General features: G+C 39.7%; 1 protein-coding gene across 2 annotated transcripts in view; it reads left to right on the top strand.

Moving 5' to 3' along the window:
* Positions 1-19,717, top strand: part of MAML2 (mastermind like transcriptional coactivator 2) — a 374,878-nt gene extending 355,161 nt beyond the window's left edge. For both annotated transcript variants that reach the window (XM_047753835.1, XM_047753834.1), the window contains 2 exons: positions 4,526-4,637; positions 16,367-19,717. In XM_047753835.1, the coding sequence (XP_047609791.1) occupies positions 4,526-4,637; positions 16,367-17,376 (1,122 nt within the window). In that variant the 3' untranslated portion in view covers positions 17,377-19,717. The remainder of the gene's footprint in view (positions 1-4,525; positions 4,638-16,366) is intronic.
* Positions 19,718-26,142: the final 6,425 nt, after the last annotated feature.

The raw sequence follows: 26,142 nt of genomic DNA, 5'->3' as shown, positions 1-26,142 counted from the left end.
CATGAAGTTGCGGGTTTGACCCCTGGCCTTGCTCAGTGGGTTAAGGATCTGGCGTGGCCGTGAGCTATGGTGTAGGTCACAGATGCTGCTCAGATCTCGTGTTGCTGTGGCTATGGTATAGGCCGGCAACTACAGCTCTGATTAGACCCCTAGCCTGGGAACCTCCATACACCATAGGAACAGCCCTAGAAAAGGAAAAAAAAAAAAAAAAAGATATAAACATTGTGAGGGAAGATGTAATGGAGGGAAAGATAAACTCTAGCCTGGAGAGATTAAAGATAGTCTCCTAGAAGAGAGAAAATTTGACTCTGACTTTGAAGGACTGTAGGATTCTGATGGATGGAGTGGTTCACCATTCTAGGTGGAGGGGAGGCAGAGACCAAAAGATACAGCCTAAGTGTGTATTTGTTGGTGAGTTTGGGATTGTAGTATGAAATATTTAATGCAGAATGAAAAGTATAAAATCATAATATAACAATCATTTACATTTTTAAAGGAGAGATAGATGGACTTAAGTTTGGAGTCCAGAGCTGTGAAAAGAAATAGTGAGAGAGAAAGTTTTTGACCTTGAATAAGGAAGAGTGAGGAATAAATTGACAGGGGACCTTGAGCGCTGCCCTAAGGTGTGAGATGTAGGCAAGCCACTGACTAGATCACAAAATGACACACTAATTTCTACTGTAAATCATAGTTATGAAAACTCCACTCCTTCCACACACTCCCTCCCCACCCCCTCCCCTTTATTTTGATCTTCCTAAACTAAATAGGTTAGAAACAAGGGCAGCAGAAGAGAGAAATGTACAATCTAAGATTGGCTTCCTGGGTACACGCTCGTCGTTCTCATCAGTACTGCTAGTTTGTTGACTTATAACAAGCAGGGGTTGAATTTCTGGACTTTGAGCTCTCATTAAAAGGCAAGGAAACATTCCAGGAGGGTCCTGTTGTGGCACCATCCTAACTCCCATGGAGCCCCGGTTGAGTCACCACTGGAACAGGTGCAAAGGGCAGTGGCATAAGCTGTGAGAGATGAATAAGAATGAGGCTTCTGTTTTTGTATTTTTTATAAACCATTCACATTTCTTTTTGTTTGGTCACCATTGAGGGTGCCTGTGCTTTTTAGCATATCCAGGAAGAAACAGTCTTTGATGCCTCTTTACATTAGCATAGGCTTTGTAGTTGCTTGCAGTCAGTTGGCAAGGCCAGATAGGCTCCAAAATTGAGACATTTTCTCACGCAAGTGTATTATCCTTCTTCTCTATTATTCTCCCACCGAGGAAGCACAAAGAGGAGAGATGGGTCGGACTTTTTACAATGGGCATTGTAATTCCCAACACGTTTTGTGCACCTACTATGTGCCAGGCACCATGCTGAGCTTTTACAGAATTGAAGGATTTATCCTTACAATGAGAGTCCTACAATTGTCCACATTGCGCTTTTTAAGATGGCGAAACTAAAGCAGGACAGATATGGGCAACAGAAGATTATTCCTAGACTAAGTTTTTGGGTCCGAGATATTAAGTTATCATAAGACATTAAGTTTCATGTTGCACTGAAGTCATCTCAGGGATGGCCTGTGAGTTTACACTTGCACAGAATGGGAATGTCATTCTCTTGCAAAAGGAGCAGGCTCCAGTCAGTGTTGGAGTCTGGTCTTTGCTGCCCTTCAGCACCAAGGGACAACCTGGCAGTTCTCTCATAGTGCACATGCAAGGCCATTAACCCTAACTCATGGTGAACAAGTACTTTAAGTACTTGAGTTAAGAAATTCAAGTTTTCAGAGATGTATATGTTAACCCTTTGAACAATCTGATCTCTAATTTACACTTCAGGGAAAGAAAAAGTCAGTGATTAGATTGAATATATATAAAAAGAAATCCAGATTTGAAATCTAGTCTTTTTTTTTTTTTAGAGCTGCATCCGTGGCATGTGGAACTTCCCAGGCTTGGGGTCCAATTGGAGCTGCAGCTGCAGGCCATAGCCACAGCCATGCCAGATCCAAGCTGCATCTGTGACTCACACTGCAGCTCATGGCAACGCCTGAAACGTAACCCACTGAGTAGGGCCAAGGATGGAACCTGTGTCCTCATGGATACTAGTTGGGTTTGTTACCCCTGAGCCACAACAGAAACTCCTGAAATCTTCTCTTTAATGGAGAACCAAAGGCCTGACTCTCTCTCTCTCTCTCTCTCTCTCTCTCTCTCTCACACACACACACACACACACACACACATTCTGTTTTTTTGTTTTGTTTTGTTTTGTTTTGTTTTTGTTTTTTCAATAGAAACAGCAGAAACACCTAATTACATGAGAAAACATGATGGGTGCTTTTGAAAAAGAGAAGATTTCAATAAGTCCCATGCTTGGCATAAAAATCAAAACTGTCAGCTTGCACAATAGGTTATAGCAGGAATGGTTGGATACTGCCACATTTGGGTTCATGGAACATCACAAGCTGTTTCTTAAGCATTTAGGGTTTGGGCAAAACCAGAAGGAGTTTCACCAACCACTTTTTCCCTTAATTTGTAAACCCATATTTAAAAGAAATGTAATCCATATGTTTCTGATTCATTTACACTTAGCTCATCAAAATTGTGTTTTATATGAATTACTTGAAGCTCAAAAATCCCTGTGAGTCTTTCATGTTTTTTTTCCTTAGAAACAAGACTTTAAATTTGGTTTGTTGTTGTTTTAAGGCTATTTTTTTCCCCCTTTATAGTAGATATATTCTACTTAGAAGGTTTGGAATTTGATGGGAAACTGAGAAATGCATGGTTTAAGTGGGTTCTAAATTAGACAGCCCACATTGGCTTCCATCTGACTTGCGATTCTCTCTGTTACAAGGTTTTCTTTTCTGTTTATTGACTTTTCTATAATCACGTTGTTCTCTGTCTACCTATGCCAATTATTTTTATCCTTGAAAAGCAGGGTTGCTTTGTGGTGCATACAAAGTTGCAGTGAAGCAATTCTAAAAACTTCCTGGTCTGTACTGAGAAAGCAAAAAGCATCTCCTGATGTCCAGCACTGACAGGACACTCTCAGCCAGAATATTTTGTTCTCTGTTGGACATAAACAATATTACAGAATACCAAGTTCAGACAGGGTTGCTCTGAGACCATAATACAATGAGATGAGAGAAGACAACTTCATAATTTTATCTAAAAGCAGACATAGGAGTTCCCACGGTGGCACAGTGGGATCAGCAGCATCTTGGAAGCCCTGGGACATAGATTCAATCCTCGGCCCTGCACAAGGGGTTAAGGATCTGGCGTTGCCACAGCTGTGGCTTAGGTGGCAACTGCGGCTTGGATCTGATCCCTGGCCTGGGAACTCCATATGCCACAGGGCCACTAAAAACAAAAAACAAAAAAAACCAAAAGACATAAACAAGGGTACTGTGCAACTCACAAAATACCAAAATTTCCCCTTTTGCTAAGTGAGTAGCAAATGCTTCTTTACTTAGTCATAGAATCAACCTCACTTTCTAATAGCTTATGACCTAAAACAAATCTCACTTCCTTAGACCCTCCCCAAATCACCCACACAAAGCCCAAACCCTGTGATAGGCTCTTTCTAACACGCTGCTGCAGAGATGGCCTGTGGTGCCCCATGATGTGTATTCTCCCTTGCTGCCATGAGTGATAAACCCAGCAGGTGTGTGTCCTGGTGATCTTTGGCTGAAGGCATTGACAATGTGAAAAGAATGCCCCTATTTCCTCTGTTAGCCCCCAAACTCGCCTACTCTGAAGATCTAGAGGTGACTGATTCCAGAAGGGAGCCTGGGAAATTTCAGGGCTCTGAGAATGGGGCACAGAGAAATGGAGCAGCCAAATGCCCTTGCATTGCAGGGATGGAAAGCCTGAGGTTTTGACACAGATTTGGTTTCTGTTCTACCACTGCGTGATCTTCCACAAATTACTTACCCTAAGGAAGCTTCCATTTAGTCATCTATTAAGAGGGAATAATAGTCATCTATTAAGAGGTTGTTTATTGGGGGAAGGGGGATGAGGTAATACAGTGCCCATATCAGTCAGTATCTGAGGGTTATTTCCTCCTATCTAGAGTTGTCAGATATAGCAACTAAAAACACAGAATGCCTGAGTGACCTGCATTTTTATCTGGCAATCCTATTCCTACACCTTCCATGCTTGGTGGGACCAGAATTCTATATAGGTATAGCAGGTGTGCTACAAAACAAAATTAGAAACTAGAATTATAGAAATTACAGAAATTTCATCCTCATTGAAAGCTAATTGCAAAATAAAGTTACCAGACCCATAGCACACATTGAATGTTAAGGAGAAGTATAAATTACACTTCTATGCAGGAAATTGAAATTGAAAACATTTATCTCTAAACAGGGTCCACGATTTGCCACAATGACTGCAAATCATAAGTAAAAACTAAGTATGGTCCATGATTCACAACTGTGACAGTAAATTCTTATATTCTTGAACAGCAACCTATATATTTTCACAAGTGGGTCAGTATCAATGCCATTTAATATGTTTTTATTTGTGTTTTCAAGGAGAAAATTGCTCCGCAAGATCAGATAAACAGACATTTGACAAGGCCACCCCCGGATTATAAAGACCAAAGAAGAAATGTGGGAAATATGCAGCCAGCAGCTCAGTATTCTGGTAAGGTTTCTTAAAAATTAATAGAAATCCTAACTGTGCAAGAAAGAAAACTGTTCACTTGGTTAATATTTCCTCCTGCCCCATCTTGTGTTTAATTGTAACATCTTTCTTAGAATCCTGCCCTAGCTCCCATTTAACTATCTTTCCTTCCTTTCTTCCATCCTTCCTTCTCTTTCTCCCTTTCTTTTTTTTTTCTTTTTTCTTTTTTTTTTTTTTTTTTTTTTTGGTCCTACCTGTAGTACATGGAAGCTCCTGGATAGGGATTGAATCACCACTGCGACCTTCACCACAGCTAGAGCAATGCCCAATCTTTAACCCACTGCACCGAGTCATGGAGCAAACCCATGGGGTTGCAGAGACAATGCCAGATCCTTAACCTGCTGTGCCACAGTGGGAACTCCTTAACTTTCAGATCAAGATCAAGGTTTAATATTTTTAGTCCACTCTTCAGTTTTTCTTGCTTATTCTTTTGCCTTATTCACATTTTTCACTGCTCTCAGGACTATCTCTGACAGTCACAAAACTGTACGTATTTTGTAACTACTTGGTTCAGCTATTCTCCCATTCTCCTTCCAAAAGTGTATCCTGGAGTTCCCATCATGGCTCAGTGGTTAATGAATCTGACTAGGAACCATGAGGTTTTGGGTTCGATCCCTGACCTTGCTCAGTGGGTTAAGGATCCAGCATTGCCGTGAGCTGTGGTGTAGGTCGAAGACACCACTCATATCTGGCGTTGCTGTGGCTCTGGCGTAGGCCGGCAGCTATAGCACTGATTAGATCCCTAGCCTGGGAACCTCCATATGCCGCAAGTGCAGCCCTAAAAAGAAAAAAAAAAAACTGTATCTTGATCCAGATAGTGTAAGGTGATCAGGCATTTCTCTCTTGTAGTCACATTTATAACTTGCACAGAACCCAGTCTTTTTGTCTCCACCTTTAGGCTCATCTCTCAAAGACAAAGATACTCTCACCAAAAAATAACTGAAAAGCAAAATAAGTCAGTGTATTTTCTCAAAAACACCAAAAATGGATCACATTTAAGATATAAAGCAAAACTTCTTTTTAAAAATTATAGTTGATTTACAATGTTGTGCCAATTTCTACTATACAGCAAATTGACCCAGTCATCTATACATACACATTCCCTTTTTTATATTATCTTCAGTCATGTTCTATCCCAAGAGACTGGATGTAATTCCCTGCGCTGTACAGTAGGACCTCGTTGCTTATCCATTCTAAATGTAATAGTTTGTGAGGAAGGATCAAGAGGGTGGAGAAGTAAGACGTGGTGCTCACCTTTTCCCACAAACACATTAAAAAAAAAAATCTGTATGTAGAACAATTCACACCGAACATTTACTGAATGCTGGCAGGAGACCTTAAACCTCCAGAAAGGGCAAGAAACCATCCACATAACTGGGTATAAATGCAATAGTTTGCATCTGTAAACCCCAAACTCCCAGTCCATCCCACTCCCTCCCCTCTCCCCCTTGGCAGCTACAGTCTATTCTCCATGTCTGTGAGTCTGTTTCTTTCTGTAGATAGGCTCATTTGTGCCACATTTTAGATTCCTCATATAAGTGATATCATATGGTACTTGTTCTTCTCTTTCTGACTTACTTCACTCAGTATGATAATCTCTAGTTGCATCCATGTTGCTGTGAATGGCATTATTTCATTCTGAGTAATATTCCATTGCATATATGTACTGCATCTTCTTAATCCATTCATCTGTCAATGGACATTTAGATTACTTCCCTGTCTTGGCTACTGTGAATAGTTAGAGTAAAATTTCTTGGGAGTTCCCTTCGTAGCTCAGTGGTTAACGAACCCAACTAAGATCCATGAGGACGCAGGTTCGGTCCTTGGCCTAACTCTGTGGATTAAGGATCTGGTGTTGCTATGAGCTGTGGTGTAGGTCATAGATGCAGCTTGGATCTTGCGTTGCTGTAGCTGTGGTGTGGCTGTAGCTCCGATTCGACCCCTAGCATTGAACTTCCACATGCCATAGGTGCGGCCCTAAAAAACAAACAAACAAACAAAAACTTCTTAATGAGTCTCTCAATATAACATAGGTGGCAAGCATCATCCTAAAATCGTTCTCTTCCCACTCTCTGAACTCCCAAAGAACTCTCAGATTTAGCCTGCATGGCCCCTGCCTTCTCCTAGTCAGTATCTATTCAAGTCTTTTCTGGCCAGAACTTTCTGCACCTTCTCATGTAAATTAAGCTCGTTCTCAAGTTTCCCAAGGTCTCTCTGCTTTACATGTTACCTTCACCTGTCCAGGAAGCCGTAAAGGAGATGCTCTGAAGCAGCAAGGGCTATGAATATTTCTGCTTATTAATGTGTTCTAGTCCTCTTAAGTGTAGCAATAAATATGCTATTCTAATTTACTTAAACTCTTTCAAATGCACCAGATGCATCTTTCCACGAAAATTAAGAATGGGATATATGTATTCCATTCTCTAAGATTGCTTTGTCTCAGGGCAAAAATAGGATTCTCTATTTGAGTCTGTTCTCCAGGAGGTTGACAGAAAAGATGGGTTTTATTTGGAACACGGCTTCTTATACCATGGCCTATCCATGGGTTTGGGGGAAGAAGCTAAGAGCCCTTTGAAATACTATATAAAATTCAAGGTAAATGTTTGGGTGTTTCTTTTCCCATTCATATAAAAGATCCCCAAGGCCAGCAGTCTAAGCTGCTTTGGTGGCACTACCATGTCATCAGGGAGCCAGGCTTCTTCTGTCTTTCCACTCCGCCTTCTTGAGCACGTAGCTCCCATCCTAAGGGTTGCCTTGCGGCCACCACATCACCAGCCTTCCTTTCCATGTTCCAGATAGAAAGCTGAAAGGGCGGAAAAGCTAAAATGTCCTCCCAAATGAGTCGGATTCCCTTTCTTTAAAGCAGGTTTCTTAGCCACTCACCTGGTAACTTCCACCATTAGCCAGAATTTCTTCATATGGACCCTCCATCAGCAAGGCAGTTTGGCAGATGTGGTTTCTCAGCTGGGCGCACTGCTAAAAAATCCAGGCTCTGTTTCTAAGGAAGACAGGGAGGTTGGATATTTGGGAGGGACCTAAAAGTCTCTCCCACAGTGCATAGGGGCACTTTCCTAAGAGAAGCATCCTTAGCATCCAACTGCTGACCCCCAAATGGGTTAAGAATCACTGCTCTAGGCATTCCTGTCATGGCACAGTGGAAGCGAATCTGATGAGGACCCATGAGGTTTCGGGTTCGATCCCTGGCCTCGCTTAGTGGGTTAGGGATCCGGCATTGCCGTGAGCTGTGGTGTAGTTCACAGGTGAGGCTCGGATCTGGCGTTGCTGCAGCTCTGGCGTAGGTCGGCAGCTACAGCTCCGATTAGACCCCTAGCCTGGGAACCTCCATATGCTGTGGGTGCAGCCCTAAAAAGACAAAAAGATTAAAAAAAAAAAAGAATCACTGCTTTAGAGCACTGTACTTCCCCGTCTTATGAGAATGAAATAAGCAACAAGCACAACACAAACTTTTTTTTAAATCATTTTTTATTTTATCCTCAGCGCCATTATAATTACCTTGCCCAGATGTTAATGTTAGAAATGACGTATGGAAACCACCTGGAACAGTTTCTACCCCATAGTAGGAGCTTCTAAAGATTAGCTGTGATTAATTTTTTATGACCTTGGAGTTCCTGTTGTGGCTTAGTGGGTTAAGAACCCGACTAGTATCCACGAGGATACAGGTTTGATCCCTGGTCTCACTCAGTGGATTAAGGATCTGGCATTGCCACAAACTGTGATGTAGGCCACAGATGTGGCTCAGATCCTCTGTTGCTGTGGCTGCGGTGTAGTCCCACAGCTGCAGCTCTGACTCAATCCATAGCCTGGGTATTTCCATGTGCCGCAGGTGCGGCCCTAAAAAGAGAAAAAAATTGTGACTTTTATGGAAATTCTCTCTATTCTGGTTGTTTAAAAATACCACTCTCTTCTTAATCCTCCTCAGAACATATTGTTAAAATAGAGGGCATCCAAGAGGGAGGGATTTTTAGAACCTCTACTTGTCCCCCCCCCACCCCAAAGCATTCCATAGTGTAAATTCCCTTTTCAGGAAACCTTGAAATACCAAGATGATGCTACTTAACCTTATTAGCCAACTGTGAGCTCTGAGCCACTGTCCAAGTATCTCCTGTCTGACTCTGATCCCTCTTCATCAAACTACAGTCAGGTCCCTGTGCTAAACCTGGAGATACAAGAGACTGCTCTTGCCTTCAAAGGGCATGTGGTCTAATTGGGGACATATTTTAAGCTTCAGTCAAGTTGTGCACATGCCAGCTGTCCTCAAGCAGTAGGGAATATCCTAGGGTTACAGTGCAGCCCTGCTCTGCTCAGGTACCACCATTCTGCTCTTGCTGTGGGTGTTTCATTCCCTGGGTCAGGATCTCTGATTCTCTGGGCCCTTCTGCCTCTCTGCAGGGAGAGGACTTTACAAGGGTATCTCTCTCCAAGTTATATCTTTGCTTTAATCTTTCATTCACTCATTCATTCATTCCATAAATGTTAATTGTATACTGACTTTGCACTGTCCTCTAGACTTGGAGAATATGATAGTGAACAAAACAGGCATAAATTCTTTCTCTCTTGGAATGTATCATCTTGCAGGCACTTGTGTTTATCTTTCTGCTGTTCCACTTGTGCCCCTCAAAATGTTTTCCCATGATTTTTTTTCTTTTACTTTCACATAAGTGTATACATTTATTTATTTATTTTCCCCATTTTTTTATTACTCAAATGAATTTATCACATCTGTAGTTGTATAATGATCATAACAATCTGATTTCACAGGATTTCCATGCCACAGCCCAGGCACATCCCCCCACCCCCCAAACTGTGTCCTCCAGAGACCATAAGTTTTTCAATGTCTGTGAGTCAGCATCTGTTCTGCAAAGAAGTTCCGTCTGTCCTTTTTTCAGATTCCACATGTCAGTGAAAACATTTGATGTTGGTGTCTCATTGTATGGCTGACTTCACTTGGCATGATAGTTTCTAGGTCCATCCATGTTGCAAAAAATGCTGGTATTTCGTTCTTTTTAATGGCTGAGTAACATTCCATTGTGTATATGTACCACATCTTCTGGATCCACTCCTCTGTCGATGGACTTTTAGGTTGTTTCCATGTCTTGGCTGTTGTAAATAGTGCTGCAATGAACATTGGAGTACATGTGTCTTTGCAAGTCGTGGTTTTCTCTGGATAGATGCCCAGGAGTGGGGTTGCTGGATCAAATGGTAGTTCTATGTTTAGTTTTCTGAGGAATCTCCATACTGCTTTCCACAGTGGTTGCACCAATTTACAATCCCACCAAGAGTATACTAGTGTTCCTTTTTCTCCACACCTTCTCCAGCACTTATTGTTTGTAGACTTTTTGATGATGGCCATTCTGACTGGTGTAAGGTGGTACCTCAGAGTGGTTTTGATCTGCATCTCTCTAATAATGAGTGACGTTGAACATCTTTTTATGTGTTTCTTGGCCATCTGTATGTCTTCTTTGGTGAACTGTCTGTTTAGATCTTCTGCCCATTTTTTGATAGGCTTGTTTGTTTTTTTGGTATGGAGCTGCAGAAGATGTTTATAAATTTTGGAGATTAATCCCTTGTCAGTCGATTCACTTGCAAATATTTTCTCCCATTCTGTGGGTTGTCTTTTTGTGTTGTTTAGGGTTTCCTTTGCTGTGCAGAAGTTTCATTAGATCCCATTTGTTTATTTTTCTTTTTACTGTCAATACTCTGATAGGTGGATCTGAGAAGATGTTGTTGTTGTTTATGTCAGAGAGTGTTTGGCCTATGATTTCCTCTAGGAGTTTTATAGCGTCTGGTCTTATATCTAGGTATTTAATCCATTTGGAGTTTATTTTTGTGTATGGTGTTAGGGAGTGTTCTAATTTCATTCTTTTCCATGTGGCTGTCCAGTTTTCCCAGCACCACTTATTGAACAAGCTGTCCTTTCTCCATTGTATATTCTTGCCTCCTTTGTCATAGATGAGTTGGCTGTAGGTGCGTGAGTTTAATTCTGGGCTTTCTATCCTGTTCCACTGATCTATATTTCTGTCTTTGTGCCAGTACCATGCAGTTTTGACGACTATTGCTTTGTAGTGTAGTCTGAAGTCCAGGAGCCTGATCCTCCAGCTCTATTTTTCTTTTTCAGGATGTCTTTGGCTATTCTGGGTCTTTTGTGCTTCCAAACCAACATTAAAATATTTTGTTCAAGTTCTGTGAAAAATATCCTTGGTAATTTGATAGGGATTGCATTGAATCTGTAGATTGCCTTAGGTAGTATAGTCATTTTGATAATATTAACTCTTCCAATCCATGAGCATGGTATATCTTTCCATCTATTTGTGTCATCTTTGATTTCTTTCATCCATGGCTTGTAGTTTTCAGAGTATAGGTCTTTTGTTTCTTTAGGTAGGTTTACTCCTAGGCATTTTATTCTTTTGGATATGATGGTAAACGGGATTGCTTCCCTAATTTCCTTTCTGCTTTTTCATTGTTAGTATATAGAAACGCTGTCAATTTCTGTGTATTGATTTTGTATCCTGCAACTTTGCCAAATTCATGGATGAGCTCTAACAGTTTTCTGGTAGAGTCTTTAGGATTCTCTAGGTATAGTATCATGTCATCTGCAAATAGCGATAGTTTTACTTCTTCCTTTCCAATTTGGATTCCTTTTATTTCTTTTACTTCTCTGATTGCTGTGGCTAGGACTTCCAGAACTATGTTGAAGAGTAGTGGTGAGAGCAGGCATCCTTGTCTTGTTCCTGATCTCAGCGGGAATTCTTTCAGCTTTTCACCATTAAGAATGATGTTCGCTGTGGGTTTGTCATATATGGCCTTTATCATGTTGAGGTAGGTTCCCGTTATGCCCACTTTCTGAAGGGTTTTTATCAGAATTGGGTGTTGGATTTTGTCAAAGGCTTTTTCTGCGTCTATTGAGAGGGTCATATGGTTTTTATTCTTCAGTTTGTTAATGTGGTGTATAGGGTCATATGGTTTTTATTCTTCAGTTTGTTAATGTGGTGTATCACACTGACGGATTTGCAGATATTGAAGAACCCTTGCATCCCTGGGATAAATCCCACTTGATCATGATGTACAATCCTTTTAATTTATTGTTGGATGTGGTTTGCTAGTATTTTGTGGAGGATTTTTGCATCGATGTTCATCAGTGAAATTGGCCTATAGTTTTCTTTTTTCGAGGAGTCTTTGTCTGGTTTTGGTACCAGGGTGATGGTGGCCTCATAGAATGAGTTTGGGAGTATCCCTTCCTCTGCAATTTTTTGAAATAGTTTCAGAAGGAGAGGTGTTAGCTCTTCTCTAAATGTTTGATAGAATTCGCCTGTGAAGCCATCTGGTCCTGGACTTTTGTTGGAAGTTTTTTAATCACAGTTTCAATTTTAGTACTTGTGATGGGTCCATTCATCTTTTCTCTTTCATCTTGGTTTAGTCTTGGAAGATTGTACTTTTCTAAGAATTTGTCAATTTCTTCTAGGTTTTCCATTTTATTGGCATATAGTTGCATATAGTAGTCTCTTATGATCCTTTGTATTTCTGTGATGTCTGTTGTTACTTCTCCTTTTTCATTTCTAATTTTATTGATTTGAGTCCTCTCTCTTTTTTTCTTGATAAGTCTGGCTTGGGGTTTATCAATTTTGTTGATCTCTTCAAAGAACCAGCTTTTCATTTCATTGATCTTTTCTCTGGTTTTCTTTGTTTCTATTTCATTGATTTCTGCTCTGATCTTTATGATTTCTTTCCTTCTACTAACTGTAGGTCTTGTCTGTTCTTCTCTCTCGAGCAGCTTTAGATGTAAAGTTAGCCTGTTTATTTGGGCTTTTTCTTGTTTCCTGAGGTGGGCTTGTATTGCTATAAACTTTCCTCTTAGAACGGCTTTTGCTGCATCCCATTGGTTTTGGAGTGTCATATCTTCATTGTCATTTGCTGCTAGGTATTTTTTAATTTCCTCTTTGATTTCTTCAGTGATCCATTGGTTGTTTAGTAGCATGTTGTTGAGTCTCCATGTGTTTGTGTTTTTTGCAGTTTTTTTCTTGTTGTTGATTTCCAGTTGTATAGCATTGTGGTCGGAAAAGATGCTTGATATGATTTCAATTTTCTTAAAGTTACTGAGGTTGGATTTATAGCCCAGGATGTGATCAATCTTAGAGAATGTTCCATGTGCACTTGAGAGGAATGTGTATTCTGTTGCTTTTGGATGAAATGTCCTATACATATCTATTAAGTCCATCTGGTTTAATGCTTCATTCAGGGCCTGTGTTTCCTTACTGATTTTCTGTCTGGTTGATCTGTCCATTGCTGTAAGTGAGGTGTTAAAGTCCCCCACTATGATTGTGTTATTGTTGCTTTGTCCTTTTAAGGTTGTTAGCAGTTGCCTTATATATTGTGGTGAACCTGTGTTGGATGCATAGATATTTAAAATTGTTATATCATCTTCTTGGATTGATCCTTTGATCATTATGTAATGTCCTTCTTTGTCCCTTAAAATATTCTTCATTTTAAAGTCTATTTTGTCTGATATGAGTATTGCTACTCCAGCTTTCTTTGGATCCCCGTTTGCATGAAATATTTTCTTCCATCCTCTCACTTTCAATTTGTATGTGTCCCTAGAAGTGAAGTGGGTCTTTCGATGACAGCATATATATGGGTCTTGTTTTTGTATCCATTCAGCCAGTCTATGTCTTTTGGTTGGGGTGTTTAGTGCATTCACATTTAAGGTAATTATTGATATGTATGTTCTTATTGCCATTTTATTAATTACTTTGGGTTTGGTTTTGCTGCTCTTTTTCCTTTCCTTCTTATCTTGTTCTTTTCTGCCTATAGAAGTTCCTTTAGTATTTGTTGTAAGGCTGGTTTAGTGTTTCTGAATTCTCTCAGCTTTTGCTTATCTGAGAAGGTTTTGATTTCTCCTTCAAATCTGAATGAGAGCCTTGCTGGGTAGAGTAATCTTGGTTGGAGGTTTTTTCCTTTCATCACATTGAGTATATCATGCCACTCCCTTCTGGCCTGCAGAGTTTCTGTTGAAAAATCTGCTAATAGCCTTATCAGGGGTTCCCTTGTATGTTATTTGTTTCTTTTCCCTAACTGCTTTCAAGATTTTCTCTTTGTCTTTAATTTTGGTCCGTTTGATTAGTATGTGTCTCAGGGTGTTCCTCCTTGGGTTTATTTTATATGGTACTCATTGTGCTTCCTGGATTTGAGTGAGTGATCCCTTCCCCATGTTAGGGAAATTTTCGGCTATTATCTCTTGGAATATTTTTTCTGTCTCCTTCTCTCTCTCTTCTCCTTCTTGCACCCCTATAATACGGATGTTGATGCATTTCATGTTGTTCCAGAGTTCTCTGAGACTCTCTTCATTTGTTTTCAATCTTTTTTCTCTTTTCTGTTCTGCATCCATAATTTCCACTAATCTGTCCTCCACCTTGCTTATTTGTTCTTCTGCCTCCTGTATTCTGCTGTTAGCTGCTTCTAGTGAATTTTTTATTTCAGTTGTTGTATTTTGCATCTCTTCTTGTTTAAGTTTGATATCTTGTATCTCTTTGGTCAGTGTTTCCTGTAAGTTATCCATATTTGCCTCCAGTTTATTTCCAATGTCTTGCATCATCTTCAGCATCAACAGTCTAAAGTCTTTTTCCTGGAGGCTGAGAATCTCCTCATGGCTTAGCTGTTTTCCTGGGGTTTTTCCTTTCTCCCTCATCTGAGTTATAGTCCTCTGTCTTTTCATTTTTATAGGTTTTTGGTATGGTGACCTTCTTACAGATAATAGAGTTATAGCCTCTCTTACTTCTAATGTCTGCCCCTCTGTGGCTGAAGTCAGTATGGGGGCTTGCTGTAGGCTTCCTGATGGGAGAGGCTAATGCCTGCCCCCTGGTAGGAAGAGCCAATTCTAATCCCTCTTGTGGGTGGGGCTTAGTGTCTGGATGGGATTAGAGGCAGCTGTGTGCCTGAGGGGTCTTTATGTAGTCTGTTTACTGAGGGGTAGGGCTGTGATTCCCACCTTGGTTGTTGGTTGCCCTGGGGCTTCTCAGCAGCTGGCTGACAGGTGGGGCCAGATTTTCCCAAAATGGCCACCTCCAGAGAAAGGCACTGTTGCTGAATATTCCCGAGAGCTTCCCTTTCAATGTCCTTCCCTCACAACAAGCCATGTTCACCCCTGTTTTCCCAGGATGTCCTCCAAGAACTGCGGTCAGGTTTGACCCAGATTCCCTTGGAGACTTTGCTTTGCCCTGGGACTCAGTTCACATGAAAGCCTGTGTGCGCCTTTTAAGAATGGGGTCTCCATTTTCCCCAGTCCCATGGAGCTCTTGCACACAAGCCCCACTGGCCTTCAATGCCAGATGCTCCAGGGCTCTTTCTCCCAGTGCCAGATCCCCACATGTGAGAGTTTGATGTGTGGCTCAGAACTCTCACTCCTGTAGGTGAGTCTCTGTGAACCAGTTAGTTTCCAGTCTGTGGAGCTTCCCACCCAGGGGGTATGGGGTTGTTTATATCATGAAATCGCCCCTCCTACCTCTTGATGTGGCCTCCTCTTTTTCTTCTGAAGTAGGGTATCTTTTTTAAGGTTTCCGGTCCATTTTGGTGAAGAGTGCTCAGTCTTTAGTTGTGAATTTTGTTGTTTTTAGGAGAGAAGTTGAGCTCCAGTCCTTCTATTCCGCCATCTTAATCCTGTCCTCCTCCCATGATGATTTTAACCTTCCCTAGCCAGAAAGGCTTCAATATGTCACTTAATCACTATCTGATATATGGAGGCTTCCTATTCAGCAGCCTGGAGTCAGTGGTCCCACATTCAATCACATATTTACAGGCATCAATGTAATGGGCAGGCACTGGGAGGCTCCACGGATTTCCCAATGTAGAAGCCGGTCGCTAAATGAAAATTCCAAAGAGCAAATGCTGCTTGAGAGAGGAGGCTAGAATATCAGGGAAAGTTTAATGAAGGAGCTTGGACCTTGGCTGGAGCCTCTGAAAAAAAAGATAGGGCTTGGTGTGGTGAGGTAAGAAGGGCAGCATATGAAAAGGAAGTGGTATGAACAGAAGTAGCTCATGGTGTGTGGATAACAATATAGTAATAACTATACCTCTTAGAGCAGAATGCTTTCTGTATAGGAATAATCACTGGAGCATGGAGTACACTGAATTCTGGATGTTTGAGGAGATGGGAATTTAGCCAGCTTGTGGCACTTTCTTAAATGGAGAGGATGCAGATGAAAACTGGGCATGCTTTTAAAAGCCATAGATATGGACTATTAATCTAGTAGCCATGTATAGGGTTCATCCAACACTTTCTAATTTGGACCCAGGGGTAACCAGTAGCATGGATTTCATGACAACTGGCTATTCAAAGTTGCAGTCTTTGGTCTTAGAACAGAGTCAAGCTAGTTCAAAATGGAAGATTGACTATCACTTCCCCTCAATGATTCCAGAAGAAGAATAAAGTTAAGCTTACAAAATAGAACTGTTCCATTTCAGTCTTCTTTTTAGAATGTGCAAACTCTTGACCAAGAGATAACTTGGGGTGATACTTCCCCCCAAAGCTGCCTTATTCCATTCATACAATATGTTGTGATGATTATTTCTTTTTATTTGTTCTTACACCCAGTTTCAGAGTTGACAAGCGATTCTAAATTAATACAAGAGAGAGGATAACCTACTGTTATAAACTAATATAATTATCTTCTTTTTCTTAGGTGGCTCATCAACAGTGAGTTTAAACTCTAACCAGCCATTGGCAAACCCAGTTTCAACCCAACCCATTTTAACTCCAAATTCCAGCCTCATGTCAACTTCTCACGGGACAAGAATGCCATCCTTATCCACAGCAGTTCAGAACATAGGAATGTACGGGAATCTGCCTTGCAGTCAACCTGGCACATACAGCGTCACTTCAGGAATGAATCAACTCACCCAACAGAGAAACCCAAACCAATTAATAGCAAGTCAGAACAACCCTCTGATGCCACGGCCACCTACTTTAGGGCCTAGTAATAGTAATAATAATGTGGCCACTTTTGGAGCTGGGTCTGTTGGCAATTCGCAGCAATTAAGACCAAATTTAACCCATAGCATGGCAAGCCTGCCAGCCCAGAGAACATCGAATGTAATGATCACATCGAACACAACAGCGCCGAACTGGGCCTCTCAAGAAGCAACAACCAAACAGCAGGAAGCACTGAAGTCCACAGGAGTTCGCTTCCCCACCGGCACCCCTACAGCCTATACTCCAAACCAGCCCCTGCAGCAGGCGGTAGGTGGCCAGCAGTTCTCCCAGAGAGCGGTGGCTCCTCCTAATCAGTTAACACCAGCAGTGCAAATGCGGCCCATGAACCAAATGAGCCAAACATTAAATGGACAAACCATGGGTCCGCTCAGAAGTCTGAATCTCAGACCCAATCAGCTAAGCTCACAGATTTTGCCTAATTTGAACCAGTCAGGAACAGGGTCGAGGACAGGCATAAACCAGCCACCATCCCTGACACCCGGCAGTTTTCCTTCACCCAACCAAAGTTCCAGGGCTTTTCAAGGAACTGACCATGGCAGTGACTTAGCTTTTGACTTTCTCAACCAACAGACTGATAACATGGGCCCTGCCCTAAACAGTGATGCTGATTTCATCGATTCTTTATTGAAGACAGAGCCTGGTAATGATGACTGGATGAAAGACATCAATCTCGATGAAATCTTGGGGAACAACTCCTAGAGGAGAAAAAGGAGACAATTCACAAACTCCAAGCACTAAAAGGCAGTATTTTACAAGGACTCTGTCAAGGCCAAACTGTTGACTTTTAGCTGAACGACATGAAGATACCTGGGTTTAGCAATGGAAAGCAAAAAAGTTAACTGCCGTAGGAAATGTTTTGGTCCAAATGCTTGTTTTAAATCTCAAACCCGAAAGCAAAACAGTGGGATCACTTTTCCCTGTCTAAACTCCAGAACACAGTATCCAGTTTCTCCAAACAGAACTGTGATGTTGATGTGTAATTAGATGTATAAAATAGGCTTCCTAAGCTCCTTTTCTTCCTGAAAGAAAAGTAGTAGAATTTGTAGCTTGTTTAAACCCCATGTCATGAGGAGATACTAGGTCCAAGCACCAAGCAACAAATTCCTTAATTTGCTGTCATAGATATATAAGTATGTTTTAATCTCTCCATTCTGCCTTTTCATTTAGGTTTCCTAAGACGTCCAGGGTAGACTGAAACGCTATAGGTTTGTTTGCAGTAACCAAACAGGGTCTCTGAAAGAACCTAGAGAGTATCCAGGGGACGATGGAATTTCTTCCCCAGATTCACCCTCTCACTTTTTCACTTTTCTCACATGTGCTGTGCTATGTCTAGTGATGAAACAAGAACACAGAACTGGCCAATTTCATTTGGGCTTCCACAACCAATTTCTGAATCCAGTTTCCACATCTTGGATTCAGTCACAACTGGTCCTAATCACACCGAAATATTAGTGCACACCTGTCTGCATCAGCTTTCACTTTTTAAAAAAGAAAACGCCCCACTGGGCCTTGCTCTAAAGGAGATGGATTCGACCACAGATAAGCTGGGGTGTTGCTTATCGTGATGACCCTCCTGATTAGTTCTCAAGCTGGGTGAACTTGAGCCTGGCCCTGCCTGCTTCTTTTGATGACCAGAGACTGATTTGTAAGAAAAGGAAGTTTAGAGACCAAAACTGAGATTAGAAGGTATCATGTTTTGGTTGAAGATAAGAAGCAAAAAGTCAGGACCGGGATGGCAGGTACTGGTGGGTACAAATCTATTTTATCGCATTTGAAGGAAAGCCTGATTGAGAGAAAAAACAATTTGGCCTTATTTGGATGCATGATCTGGGTGAACATCTAAACAGAGCATGCCCTGTTAGTAGCAGCCTACTCATTCTTCCGTCCCTGATGTGATGAATCATTGCCACATGCTAGATGGGCCCTTTCTGTCCAGGTTTTCTCCCTCAGGGCTGAGCACTGTATCAAAATAAGAGTTCCTGTTGAGTCACGGAATAGATCAGCTGTAAAATGGGGGAGATGTGGGCTGATTTGGGATGTATACAAAATATCACTATCATTTTCCTCATTCCAGAGGAACACAGGCTGTCTTCATCCTTTTTAGTTATACGCTCACATATTCAATTATCAAATGATATTTAACTGAAGTCATTTAATAACTCTTTAAATACCTGTTCTAGAAAGAACACATTTTGAAAGTTCTACAAAATCCTCTTCCAGATGACTAGAAGCACTCTCTTTCTTTTACACAATACCAACATCACTGGCCTGAAAATCTTTTCTGTGCTAGGTTGTAAATATAAATAAATTACTTGTTTTGTAAACTTTTGTAAAGAATATTTTGGTAGAAATACTTAAAGCATATTCTTTGGGTTATATTTATACATATGTGAAATAAATATACTATCAAAAGGTTATATTTTATACAAAAAGTAAATTGTTACCTTTTGTATGCTAATATACAAAATTTTGTATAATACGATGGTTTATTTTTAGCTCTACACTTCAACCCTAGGTGGTCAAGTGGGAACTTTTGAAAACTATCAAGAGGCTTGTTAGACAAATTTATATTCTGAAACCTCAATAAGAAAGCATTCCAGGTTTCACTTCTTTCCTTTTTTTTTTTTTTTTTTGCTGCCCCCAAATTCTTTTTTAAACCCATAGTTCTTGTGTCTTGTTGGATTATTCTGCTGTGCACATTGTATTGGTCCTTGTTGCATGTGGTCTACTGTGTGTTTTCCCATTTTATAAAACAGTGTTTCTCCATGCAAAAAAATAAGGAAAAAAATGATGTACATATAAACACTTTCATTTTATGGCTCCTCCATGTTATTGTATATATCTGCCAGCACGTCCCAGTTACACTCCTTCGATTCAGCTTATTTTTACCCTAACATAAATAGTATGTTTTGTAGTAGCTATCAAATTTAAGAGAAAAAGCAATCAGAATGTTTGGATTTTCTTCTATCTTAATGTGAATTTCATAATTAATGTCTATTTATTCAGCTATTCATTAAAATACAGGATTCTTTGGAAAAAACTGGTGTAGTCTATAGTTTCTGTTTTGTTGGCAGCCTATAACCAAAGATGATGTAATTCTCCTGAAAGCTGAGATAGTGATGATTTGATAGACATACACAACCAAAACTTCAGGATTTACAACTTAAAAGCTATCGGAATATAATCTCCCTTTCGTAGACATACCAGACTACTTAATTGTCGGCCTTGTTTCTCATTCTGACATATTATACACAAAGTAGAAGTAATTTTTCTTTTTTTAGTACAAAGACTAGAAAGCAATTTAAGCAAACAATTCATTCCTGGCTTTGCATTAAGCCCGACGAAGATAGATAACTGCTCTAAGTGAATGCACTAATATTACTTGCATTACTGTAATTGTATCCGTAACTGTAAAGATTTCAACTTGTAAAACAAGTATTTTGTATTGTGTGTAATTTCATGTGTTAAAAAAAATAGTTTAAAAAAATTCAGAAGTGGTTCTCTTCTATGAAATCCTGCTTTGAGTCACCAGTAATATTGTTGCTATATCACAGGAAGTTCTGAGAACTATGAATAGTAATGGGCAAATTTCTTCTCTGGGAAGCTTCTAATACTAGTGAAATGCTGACTTGGCTCATTTCAGTGTTCCTCACTTTGCTTCGAAAGTCTGTATTTAGATCTCATAGGCACAGCAACTACTAAATACTGGAGAAACACCGCTTAATTTTCAGGCACGGTGGACCTTTGCTTGGTCTGCTTTGTGGCATTTGTTTCGCCCAGGCTGAGGGAATATGGGGCCAGGTAAACACAGCCTCACTGAGCATATTTACACAGTCTTTCTGGGGAGTCAAAGAGGCTGAAAGAAAGATGGGCCTGTGTAGGAGGCAAGGGGAACGAGGCTACCAAATTCTCTTGCTCCACTGTTGAAACATGTTGTTGGGGTTCAATGGTACCTTCCCCTTCTGCCAAAAAAGATGTGTGACATTCTCCCTTTTATTAGCATTATTAATGGAGCAATAATAAAATTGATATTTTATACAGTGGTTGTCCAGTGACTCTAGACGTTTCTAAAACAAATCAATAAAAACAACATCAATAAAAATAAATAAAATTAAGAGAAAGAAATGTATAATTCTGAAATACCTTTGAATCTTCATTGTGTAGCCATGGAACTAGAAACGAGTGCGTAAACTTTAGTCCGGAAGGGAGAGAACAGTTCAGCTTCTTCCTGCTCCGTGGTTGCCAAAGGCGGTACAAATGCTTAAACGCTGTATCCACAATTTCCACTTCACATCTCTGAGACTGTGTTTCCTCACTCAAAAATGAAGACTCGGGGATGAGATAGCTCCGCATTTCTTCCCAACTCTAAAAGTCTGTGATTGATTTTTTTTTTTCCCCAAAGCTAAGTGGAAAGTTAACCAAAAAGATTCAAAGCATCAGTTTCAAAATAAAGAAGTCACTGTTCACCCAAACTTTTGAACGTTTTCAGTTTGCCAGTCAATTTCATTTGGCAAAGCATCCCTCTCCTTTAAAATTAAATCACATGAAAATGAGAGTTCATCCAAAGCCAGAACTAGTCCATTGACAAGCAGAAAGGCAATGCAGGGACAGGGGCCACTGACTCAATACAAGGAAGTCCTGAATATCAAAAGCTGGGATGTGATATTAAGTGGTCATTTTCCTGTGTTTCCTGGCCCAGACAGCTCCTGTGAAAGATGATTGCTCCCTGTGTATCTCTGCCTGGGGGCGTACTTGCATACGCAACCCACGTGTGGGACATGCCATGAGAGCTGGGGAGTTAATGCCCCAGGATGACCTTCAACCAATTTAGGACAGGAGTTAGTGGGTAAATATTCCAACCTCCACCGCCCTTAGTGGACTAATCTAACGTGTGTTTCATCCTATCTTTCCGAGTTGCCGGCAGGAATAACACCGTTAAGTGCTAACCTGCTCATGAACACAGTTTACTGGCTTTTCTTCTTTCTGGGTCTTACTACCTCCCTTCTTTACAGGCATCTTGGGCTCACTTTCCCGAAAGGCTGCTTATATCCAAATCTTTGTCTCAGGATCTACTTTTGGGAGAATTAAACTGAAAACCCAAATAACCGTCAGCAGTAGAATGGGTAAGTTGAGGTGTTGTCATCAAATGGAATGCTATGCTGCAGAAGGGGATTAGCCGAATGCAATACTGTAATGTTGAGGGGAAGAAGCAAGTCACAAAAATACAGCTCTATTTCACTTACTTAAGATTTTATTTTACTTTACTAACTTTTCAGGGCTGCACCTGAGGCATATGGTGGTTTGCAGGCTAGGGGTCGAATTGGAGCTGTAGCCGCTGGCCTACACCACAACCACAGCAACGCAGGATCCGAGCCACGTCTGCGATCTACACCACAGCACGGATCCTTAACCCACGGGGTGAGGCCAGGAATTGAACCTCCATCCCCATGGATGCTAGTCAGGTTCATTTCCGCTGAGCCACAATGGGAACTCCTATTTAGCATTTTAAAAGGCAAAACTAAAAATATAATTTAAAGATGTATACAGGACAGCAAGATTGGAAAGAAAAGCAAGAGTGGTTATTATATAAGTCAGTCTATAAGTTTCCTCTGGGGTGTGTAACAGAAAGGGCTTCTAAGATATTGTCGATATTCTATTTCTTACCTGGTTGTGTGTACACTAGTTTTTGTGATGTTATTATTCCTTAAATGATACATATGTATTTTATTTATAGTTTGTGTGTTTGATATATTTCATAATAAATAATTTTCACATGCTGTCAAGTTAGGTATGTGAAAGACAGAGGGAGGAGGGCAATCAATTGATCATTAAGTACAAGGGTTTTGCCGTCAGATTGCTTTGCAAGTGTTTTGTTTTCATTCCATTTTAATGAAATCAGAACTTGAAATCATAGAAGATGCATTATGTGATTCATGAAAGAAAGCCTTCAGAGACCTCCCATTAGCAAAACCATACCAGAAAGAAAGGCCTTGGTTCTAACATCAAAAGATTCATGTATGAAGGCACTTTATAAGCTATATATTTAAATGTTTAAAATTCACATGTTAAGTTAAAATATTTAATTTATGTATATTTGTATGTATGTGGTATATGCATACACATTTATAATTCTCTCTTTAGTCCAATTTTCTTTTTTTTTTTAATTAACAGACCAATTCCCAGTTCTGTTTACACCATAGAAGACATCTATCTAGTCTATTAAACATTAAGGAAATGAAGTAAAAATTTTAATTTGTGTAGGGCTTTGCCTAAGAACTAATGGGAGGTGAGGAAGACTGGCACAGAAGTTATGTGTGTTTGAAAAATAAGCTTGATCCTTAACATTTATTCACAAGAAAATGTAAAGCGTAAATATTAAGGAAGATTATCTCCAATATGTATGAATATAACATAACTAACCTTCAAAGTAGTTTTTACTCATTCATAGACTAACTTGAAAGCAGCATGTCACTTTTCAAAGCCCTGAAGACAAAGTTATATATAAAGAGAGCTATATAAACCTCATTTATATATGTGCCTCCATTTGTATAATTCTGTCTTTCAACACTTACTGCAAAAATAGAAGATTATCCTACATCTGGTGAAAGTTAGCAGGGAATTTTTGTTACTCTTTGGAGTAATCAGAAGTTTTGAAGGATGTCTTAATCCTGCTCTGAGTGTGTCACAGTGGATGTCTTTGTTCATTTCACAAAACCAAATAAGAGTGGTGGCGTGCGGATTAGATTCTGACAATTCAATCCAGATGACTACTTTATTATGAAAAAATATTCCACATCCCTTATCTAGTCCAGAGAGTATATTCATAGAGAAGGCACTAGAGCTACACTATAACACAGTTGCAAGTATTAAAATTAAAGGTTATAAGAAAGAGTCACAGCTGTTAAAGGGCAATCACCGAGTAAATTCATTTTAGTGTTACATATCTATGAGGATGTGGGTTATTTAAGATTTCTTGCAAAACTCATTTCAAAGGCTCTCGCTTTAGCATTTCAAAGGTAGTGGATAATATTTGGGAAAAAAGTTGCGCTTCTTTTAGGTGCAATAATAATAGAATTTGAAAGCTAAATATGCGAAGGATTATAAAATAATGTGTATTAGGGAGTTTGAATGTCCATTGTGTGCACAGATGTCTTAGACTGTGAAATATTGACATTTCATAGTAGCTTTTCTTTCCTGAAGATGTCATTTGCACTTGCTCATTGACTTGAGCTCTTTATGACATAGAGAAAAGCTGAGACTCAAAAAAATGGGTAAAAATTTGGATCTTCGATTTGAACGGACCCTGGAAGTGAGTTATTAAACAAATTAAACATCACATGTGTGTTTATTTGCTTTTGCTTAAAACATTCAAAACACTTCAAAGAATATTTTACCTCAGAGAAATATGTTCAAACTATTTTAAGCTTTAAGTTAAAACATGTAGTGCTCCATTCAGAAGGCCCAGATTTTTTTTTAAAAAGTTGCTTTAGTCAAATTCTGTTTGAGATGGGATTACTCAATTGAGGTTTTTAGAATGGTCGCGGCTGCTGCAACTTTTGCTGAATTCCATAAATAAGAAATCAAACACTCATTAACCGTGCAATGCAACTGTTTAAGTAATAAGATCAAATAAAAAAAAAAAAAGAAGAAGAAGAAAAGAAAAGAAAAAGAAAAGGAAGTCCTGTTTGGCTCAGCCGGTTAAGAACCCAACTAGTCTCCATGAGGATGAAGGTTCGATCCCTGGCCTTGCTTAGTGGGTTAAAGATCTGGTGTTGCTAGGAAGCTGCTGTGTAGGCTGCAGATGCACCTCAGATCCCGAGTTGCTGTGGCTGTAGTATAGGTCGGCAGCTCCAGTTCTGATTTGACCCCTAGTGCTGCAGGTGCAGCCCTAAAAAGGAAAAAAGAAAAAAATGAAAAAGAGCAAGGCATTGACATATGGTTTACTTTGTTGCAATGCCCTTCCTGACTTTCCTTACCTGGCTAACACGTACATCTCAATTTCATGTATCATCCCCCCCTAGGAAGCCTCCCCTAGACCCTAAATTAAAGTTAACTATCCTTGTCAATGCTCCTAAAAGACCTTATACTTATTTCTGACCATTTTCTTTTAAAAATATTATTACAAGTCATGTAAAATAAACTACTGAACTTAACTACAAAAATGCTATCCAGAATGTTATTTTATATGCTTTATATCCTTTACATAAAATTTCAGTGAGATATTTTATAATCCAGTACCATAAAAATCTTATATGATTCCTCCTTTCTGATAATGAGAATGATATAACTAATTATGTGAGGGTTTTGTGTGGAAAATCTAGGGCTTCGAAAAATATTTGTAAAAACAAAATGTAGGCATTCCCTGGCAGCCTAGTGGGTAAGGATTTGGTGTTGTCACTGCTGTTGCTTGGGTTCAATTCCTGGCCTGGGAACTTCTGCATGCAGAAAAAGAATGTAGATGAAGAGGGCAACCATCCGGTGAATTATTTTATTCTAGAACAAAGATGGGATTATTAACTCAAAATCCCTGACTTGTTTCTCTTTTCAGTTTGGGTTCTTTGTTTTTGGAGTCAATTGCATCAGCTTAGACCCATTTAAATATTCCTAATGATTCTGATTTCAGTAAGGGATGAATTTATTAAAACTGAAAATGAATTCCAAGGGTTTAATTAAATAGATTTGGCCTTGTATGACTCTGAAAGCCATCTTCACAACCTCTTTCCAGTTGTTTGTAATCATCTCTTTTTTCCCCCAATCTCTCTACGCAAGTTTCCTTTTGTTGATCTGGAAATACAAATATGCATTCTCCATATTTTGAAATTAGAGCTCTGAAATGCAGCAGGGCGGGTTGCTGGTATTTCTTCCCTGCCATTAAATGACTCCTGTAATTTAATGCCACTGTATTTTATGATTTCCTATTACATTGCTTCTCAATTTAAGAAAAATCAGTATTTAATTTGCTTTAAGTCCTTTAGAGTTATGAATAACATTTATCAACTTAACATTGTGGTGACAGAATTCAAGCTTGGAGATTTAGAAGCAGAGATTTGAAGATCTCTATTACATACAGATCCAAAGAGCTCTATTTGGTTAATACAAAGAATGCTGTTAGTTTTTCATCTTTGTCATACTGCACAGATGTTATATCTTGAACTATACGGGTAATTGTAAGTCATGAATAATATGAAAGCATTACAAAGAAATGAACACACATTTTAGAACTAAACCTAGAGATGGACAGATTGCCTGGAAGGAGAAAGAATACAAAGCTATCCTGCCAAAAGAACATATTCTTCAGGAAGTCATCACTCACCCAAAACTTTATTGGCAGTGAATGTCATGTTCCCGTGTGTTTAGGTGGTGTTCTCGTGAATACTATCAAATCAAACCAAGAATTCTCTTGGAAGCACCCATGAGACATATTCATTGATTCATTCAAATATATAGTTACCGAGTGCCCACTTT

This window comes from Phacochoerus africanus, chromosome 11 (genome assembly GCF_016906955.1).
Source record: "Phacochoerus africanus isolate WHEZ1 chromosome 11, ROS_Pafr_v1, whole genome shotgun sequence".
Classification (NCBI taxonomy): domain Eukaryota; kingdom Metazoa; phylum Chordata; class Mammalia; order Artiodactyla; family Suidae; genus Phacochoerus; species Phacochoerus africanus.
This window is presented reverse-complemented; position numbering and strand designations above follow the sequence as displayed.